General features: G+C 38.8%; 1 protein-coding gene across 1 annotated transcript; it reads left to right on the top strand.

Annotated features, from left to right (window-relative positions):
- Nucleotides 1-5,046: 5,046 nt before the first annotated feature.
- LOC130035968 (olfactory receptor 1P1-like) lies at nucleotides 5,047-6,006 on the top strand. The gene has a single exon (XM_056127911.1). The coding sequence runs from the start codon at nucleotides 5,056-5,058 to the stop codon at nucleotides 6,004-6,006; it is 951 nt and encodes a 316-aa protein (XP_055983886.1). The 5' UTR covers nucleotides 5,047-5,055.
- Nucleotides 6,007-7,683: the final 1,677 nt, after the last annotated feature.

The following is a 7,683-nucleotide window of genomic DNA, read 5'->3' as shown; positions in this document are numbered from 1 at the left end:
GAAAACAACAATGAGATATCATCTCACCACAGAGATTGGCCCACATCCAAAAGAACAAAAGCAACCGTGTTGGCACGGATGTGGGGATAAAGGTACTCTTCTTCACTGCTGGTGGGAATGCCAACTGGTTCAGCCCTTTTGGAAAACAGTGTGGACGCTTCTCAAAAAATTAGAAATTGAGCTCCCATTTGATCCAGCAATACCACTTCTGGGAATATATCCCAGAGATGAAAAAAAGTATAGTAGAAATGACATCTGCACTTATATGTTCATTGCAGCACTGTTAACAATAGCCAGAATCTGGAAAAAAAACGGAGTGCCCGAGAACAGATGACTGGTTAAAGAAACTTTGGTACATCTACACAATAGAATACTATGCAGCTGTTAGAAAAGATGAAGTCATAAAGCTTGCATGTAGGTGGATCAACATGGAAAGTATCATGCTAAGTGAAATGATTCAGAAAGAGAGAGACAGACACAGAAAGATTGCACTCATTTGTGGAATATAAAGTAACAGAATGGGAGACTGACACCCAAAAATAGTAGAGATAAGTACCAGGAGGATTACTCCACAGCTTAGAAGCCAGCCTCACATGCTGGGGCAGCTCAGATGGAGAAGGGACCACTAAGTAAAGGGTACTAGGAGGGCCCACTCAGGATGGGAGATGCGGACTGAAAGTAAAGTATAGACCGAACATAATGGCCACTTAATACCTCACTACAAACCACAACACCCAAAAGGAGAGAGAGAGAGAGAGAGAGAGAGAGAGAGAGGGAGAGAGAGAGAGAAAGTAAATGCCCTGCCACAGAGGCAAGGTGGGGTGGAGGGGACGGGATGAGGGTGGTGGGAGGGATGCTTGGGACCATTGGTGGAAAATGGGCACTGTTGGAGGGATGGGTCCTCGATCATTGTATGACTTAAATGCAAGCACGAAAGTTTGTGAGTCTGTAACTGTACCTCACGGTGATTCACCGATAATAAAAAAAATTTAGAGAACTGACTGAATCCAACAATATGTCAAAAAGAACAATTAACATGATCAAGTGGAATTCATCCTAGAAATTCACATGGTTCAACATGAATTTTTATACAACATAATACACCATGTAATACACCATATCAATGAAAGGGAAAACAAAAAATCATATAATCTTATAAATTGATTTAAAGAATTGATAATATTCAGCATCCATTATTATGGTATGGGAGTTCAAAATATTTCATGCCTGAAACTCTGTTGTCAGCAACTTTGTCGATTATGGTGTCAAAAATTTTTTAAAATTAAAAAATATATACAAAATAGGGATAGAAGGAAGCTTCCTCAAGAATGGCCATTACAGCACAATACACAATGACTAAGCACTGAAAACTCTCTCTCTGAGAAAGAATGTGAACTTTCTCCACTATGATTCACCACAGAAATCAGGCAAGAAGAAGAAATCAAGGGATCCAACTAGAAAATGAGAGGCTATACTGTCACTCTTTGCATACAACATGATAGTATACATAGAAGATTCTTAAAGTTACCACTAAAAACTTTTAGAAAAAATAAATCAGTATAGTAAAATAAAGGTAAAGGTAAAGGCCCTCCCGTTGATCGTCGATTTGCTCGAGCGGGCCCAGTAACGTCTCCATTGGAGACTTTATTGTTACTGTGTCTGGCATATCGAATACTCTCGGTAGCTTGCCGGGCTCTCCGAGAGGGGCGGAGGAATCGAACTCGGGTCGGCCATGTTGGCCGCGTGTAAGGCAAACGCCCTACCCGCTGTGCTATCGCTCCAGCCCATATCAGGGTACAAAACCAATAGACAAAATTAGTTACAATTCTATAACAAATATCTAGAAGATAAATAAATAGAAATGGTTTCTATATTCAAAACAGTGTTAAATATTATAAGATACCTTGGAATAAACGTGATTTCACTTATTTTATACTATCTCAAAAGTCACTTAATTCACGTAAAACATCCTAATACTTTCAAAGGACTTTGTGATTTTTAAGCAGTGTCATTTCAGTTGTTAGTGACTAAGAGATTTTTTAAAGACTGTGATAACTTTCTGATTCAGCCCAAGAAATAGGAAGTTAATAAATTTTCATAGCAGAAAAGTATACTTTTATGGACTGCATCTTGTATACTTCCTGACACTGCTCCTGAGGGATTGTACAGGGCACGGGACTGAGCATCAATTTCCCATGGGATTTCTGAGGGTGCTCATGCTGAGGCTATCTGGGAAATAATCAGAACAAGTTCCCTATAGCACAGGGACCAGAACACCAGGTTTATTGCTGATATAATGAAGAGAAATCCTCCTTATCTGCAGCCTTGCTGCAGGTGGGGTCCAGAAATGCATGCTGTAGCAGAGGTAGGCCATCTGTATATGCGACTGCTATCATGTTCACTGCTTACAGAGGGAGAGCCTCTGACAGCTTAAGCAGATTTTTACATTCATTTCCAATGATGCAGTGCATTGAAGGAGACAATAGGTCATTGGTGATGGTGACCAAGGGAGATACTGACAAGAAGGTAAGTAAATCAGGTTGAAAACAATCTAGATGAAGCACCAATGTTGCAACAGTAAACATGCCCAAGGTGTCGTTAGATCTATGAATGAAAATAAAACTTGCTTTTTACTTTTGAACTATCAGGACCAACTAGTGAAGAAAATACCTTAGTACTTGATAATAAAAGTATAATGAAACCTCACACCTGCACTGTTTGGGGAGGATGATGTGAATCTAAAATCTCTTCTGCCCAAAAGGTGTCTCAAGAAAGTCTATGGGAGTTACGACAAAGGGCTTAGAAAAGAGGTAATAGACGAGAGTAGACAAAAGGGGGAGGATCCCTACAGATGGGTATGTCTGGAAAATATTTTGTTTTTATTTTCTTATTTCTTTATATTTTACTACTGTCTTCTGTATTACTCATTCTCCACTGAAAGCTTCTCACTAGAGTTTTCATCGAGGGAATGGCTTTTTCTTTAATATCTCAGGATTTTCCTCATGTCCTAGCTCATGTCTTCCGCAATCTAGATGTTTCTCCCCTGAGTTTTATTTATCTTTTGCAATGCTCTACATAAATCTTGATTTTAATTAAATTTTGAAAATTGTTATAGAATATTACACTGGCATTTTTCTCTGTATAGACAGTTCCCCAGTGAGCTTTGATATGTTGTAAAGCTTTCATGTTTAATCTTCCTTCCTTCCTTCCTTCCTTCCTTCCTTCCTTCCTTCCTTCCTTCCTTCCTTCCTTCCTTCCACATTGGAGTTACTAATGCAGGCTCAAAAAAATTATAGGTAATGTGTGGATACAAAATGCTAAAGTGATGCTGTGGAAAAATAATAAAAGTTTGTAGGCAAAATTTTGTGGTTATAGCCAGAGAGGTAATACAATGGGTAGGATGCTTGTTATGCAAGTGACTGACTCGGGTTTGATCCCTGGTACCACATTATGGCCCTTTGAGCACAGCCAGACATGATCTCTGACCAGAAACAAACCCTGAACACAGCTGGTTGTGACCAAACATCTCAAAACAAAACAAAGCAAAACAAAAACCACCAAAATTGTGGGGCTTTGGTGCAAAGTCATTTTACCTTTGGAAAGACCGGTGAAATTCCACGTTATGTGTGTGGAATTGTGTTGAAATTTACTATTCAGAGACAGAGAGAAAATTCACCAAATTACAATCACCTGGTTTATTAGGTCTCAGTTTCTCTCTTACCGTCAGGTATCTTATCACATTTAGGAATGATTTAATTTTCTGTTTCACTAATTTTATAATAACATGTTTCACCAGTGGGAACCCCATTACCTCTGTTAAGCCTGTGACTGGGAAAATAGATTTAATTTTGAGTACATATTTTGAAGTTTGCTTAATAAACATTGCTGAATACATTCTCTGATTCAGTATTTTTCAGTAACAAAGGTGATATATGTTTTGCCATCTGCATGACCTACTCCATGGTGTAGGTGCCACACATGGGAAAGGCACAGGATTTTCATGCTCCTAAAATCATTAATGTCAGTTCCTGCTATATGCATCCATGGATTGATCTTTATGGGTTACAGAATACAGATTCTTATTTTTTTATCTTCCAAACATCTGAACATTTGAACTTCCATTATCTTTCTGCTAACTTTGAGCCGTAATTCCTCTTTCACCTCATGTTTAAAATTCATTGATTCCCATAACCCTGAATTTATATAAAGGACTACTACAGGTTAGACATTGTTCAACAGTTTCTCTAGCTATGTACTCTATGTCATTGGGCAAGATTCTCAACTACACTTATACTTAAGGCATAAGAACACTTCCTTTGAGGTCCCTATCTGCTCTGTATCTGATGTGTGTGTGCCCGCATGTGTGCATGTGTGCGCGTGCACATGTGTGCATGCGTGCATGTGTGTGTGTATGTGTGTAGTCAGTTTTTAGATATTGGAGACCAGAGATGATAATTTCTTCATTGTCACTATAAATAGCTGAAGATTTACCCTTACACATCTTTAGTAAATAAATTGTTAGATACTGATCTCTGTCATGATGAATAATATGAATGTTGTCTTAAGAATATTCACTCTTGGATTTGATATTTCATATGAAGTGGAAGTTGGTTTTGAAGGTGAAAATGGCTTTACTGAAATTGAATGGTAGAGACCCCTAATCAAAATAACATATTTCTATTTGGCAAGTCTGTCTATACCTCTAGCTTTATACAGATTGAAAAGAGTCTGAGTTTCAGGATTACCATTGTATTATTTACTTAGTATAGTCATAGATCCAGAATTGGTACTGAGTATCTTTGGAATGAAAGAATGAATGATGGTCTCTGCTTCCCTGAGAACATAGCTGAGGAAAAGAACAACTGTAACTAAAGACTTATTTTGAGACATGACATAATACAAGGAAATAAAATGATAAATTATTAATAACAATTATTTTATTCTTCCTCCTCTATGGTTTATAGAATGCCACATTCACCACCATTTAGAGTGAAATATATTTAGAAAAATAATAATAGAACTCAAAACCATCAGCTTTCTCTGACTTCGGGGCTCATGGCAAGAGAAAACCAGACCAACAGCTTTGAGTTTCTCCTCTGGGGACTGTCAGAGCGGCCAGAGCAGCAGCACATCCTCTTCCTCGTGTTCCTGTGGATGTATGTGGTCACAGTGGCAGGCAACCTGCTCATCGTCCTGGCCATTTTCACTGATGCTCGTCTCCATACACCCATGTACTACTTTCTTGCCAGCCTGTCCTGTGCAGACATTCTTTTTACCTCCAGCACTGTGCCCAAGGCCCTGGTGAACATCCAGACCCAGACTAGGTCCATCTCCTATGCAGGATGCATGGTCCAACTCTACTTCTTCTTGACTTTTGGGGATATGGACATTTTCCTCTTGGCCACAATGGCCTATGACCGCTATGTGGCCATCTGCCACCCTCTCCACTACACAATGATCATGAGCCCCCAGCGCTGCACCATCTTAATTACTGTCTGCTGGAGCCTTACTAACTTTGTGGCCATGACCCACACCTTTCTCATGTTTCGACTCTCCTTCTGCCCTAACAAAATCATTCCTGATTTTTTCTGTGATCTGGGTCCCCTGATGAAGGTGTCTTGCTCTGACACTCAGGTCAATGAGCTGGTTCTCCTTTTCTTGGGGGGAGCAGTTATATTAGTTCCTTTTGTACTGGTCCTGATCTCTTACATTCGCATTGTTGCAGCTATCCTCAGGGTGCCCTCTGCCCAGGGGAGGCGCAAAGCCTTCTCTACCTGTGGATCCCATCTTGCTGTTGTTGCTTTGTTCTTTGGGACAGTGATCAGGGCTTATCTGTGTCCCTCATCTTCCACAAACTCAGTAGAAGAGGATACAGCAGCTGCTGTCATGTACACAGTTGTGACTCCCCTTTTAAATCCCTTCATCTACAGCCTAAGGAACAAGGATATGAAGGGAGCCTTGGGGAGACTTTTCAGGGGCAAAATCTTCTTTATGAAGGATCAGTAACTTCTAAGAGATTGAAAGTGTTCTCTGCTGTCTAGCATAAAACTTTATAGAATTTTCTACCTCAGGCATCTCATTTTTAAATCCCACAGGGATATTATTATCACTCTGTTTCCTGAATTTCACTATGAGTTCTGTCACTGTCACTGTCACTGTCCTCCCGTTGTTCATTGATTTGCTCGAGCGGGTCCAGTAACGTCTCCATTGTGACACTTGTTACTGTGTTAGGCATATCGAATACATCATGGGTACCTTGCCAGGCTTTGCTGTGCGGGCGAGATACTCTCAGTAGCTTGCTGGGCTCTCCGAGAGGACTGGAGGAATCGAACCTGGGTTGGCCAGGTTGGCCGCATGCAAGGCAAACGACCTACCTGCTGTGCTATAGCTCCAATCCATGAGTTCTGTATTGATGAGAAAATAAAAATTTTCCACCATGCTACATAATTATTCTAAGAGTTTCTTATTCATTCATATTTGTCAAATAACTTTACAAGGAAAAATGTTTTTTCACAATGTTCATTAATTTACAAGTCACAGATTTTATATTTCTTATGAAATAAAAAGTTATGGTTTATCAGTATACAGATAAATGACAAACTTAAAAAGCTTCAATATTTTTTTCTTATATACATTTCTTATGTACATAAAAGTATTCCCGGTCTTACATTTTAGCTACACAACTATCCAGGCTACTTTTCTTCACTTTACTACCTAGAGCGATCCTTAGAGTGGTTCCTAATAATGGCCCAAGATGACTATTAAATGTTTGTTAATACAACTTTACTTCAACCATTAGGAAAAGAGAAAGAGATTAACTGAGGAAAAAATTTCCCACGAGGAACAAGATTTGCAAGAAATTTCACATATCTTTTAACGATACATGCTCTTGGCCTGAATTTGATCACTGGCATAAGCTGGCTGCAATTAAGTTTGAGAATATACTCATTATACCCAGTGCACATAAGTTGAGCTAATATTGTATTACTATGGAAGAGGTAAACTTTTATTAAGAGAAAACTTGTATTTCTGCAATGGAGTGCCATGAGAGCAGTTAGAAGCCCAACTAACATTGAGAGGACAAAATCAAGTGACTTCATGGACACTTAGCCACTCTATTAATCCTCAAGTTTCTTGGAATACAAACTAAAGAATTTCTTCTTAAAGATTATAGAGGTTACTCATTGATCTGGCACGCAATTAGAGGTGCTGATGATAACTGTGTTATCATCTATAACTGTGAGGGGATATCCTCTTCCTTTTTCCTTTTCCAGGTGAGTACCCAAGACAACAGAAGGTGGGATGTGTATAACTTTTGACTCAACTTATTAATACCAGTCCCCAATATGGCAGCAATATCCCTCAGAGCATGAGTTCAAAGTTCAAACTAATTTTATATCCAGCTATAAACAGAATAAAATACACTTTACCAGATGATTGTGGTTCAGTGGCATAACACATGCTTCACATGTGTGATCCCAAGCATGTACATATATATGACACCTCAACAACATGTGTTTAAAACTATGTGTTTAAAACATGAGTTTAAAATGTAGGCCCATTTATACATTTTTGATAAACAAACGATATAAAGATAACTCAGTAAATCCAGTACAGTAATCTAAATATATTTTCCCTAAAATTTTCAAAACAATATTTTTCTTAGTTATTTTATTACAAGCA

This window comes from Sorex fumeus, unplaced genomic scaffold, assembly GCF_029834395.1.
Source record: "Sorex fumeus unplaced genomic scaffold, SorFum_2.1 ptg000063l, whole genome shotgun sequence".
Taxonomy (NCBI): domain Eukaryota; kingdom Metazoa; phylum Chordata; class Mammalia; order Eulipotyphla; family Soricidae; genus Sorex; species Sorex fumeus.
This window is presented reverse-complemented; position numbering and strand designations above follow the sequence as displayed.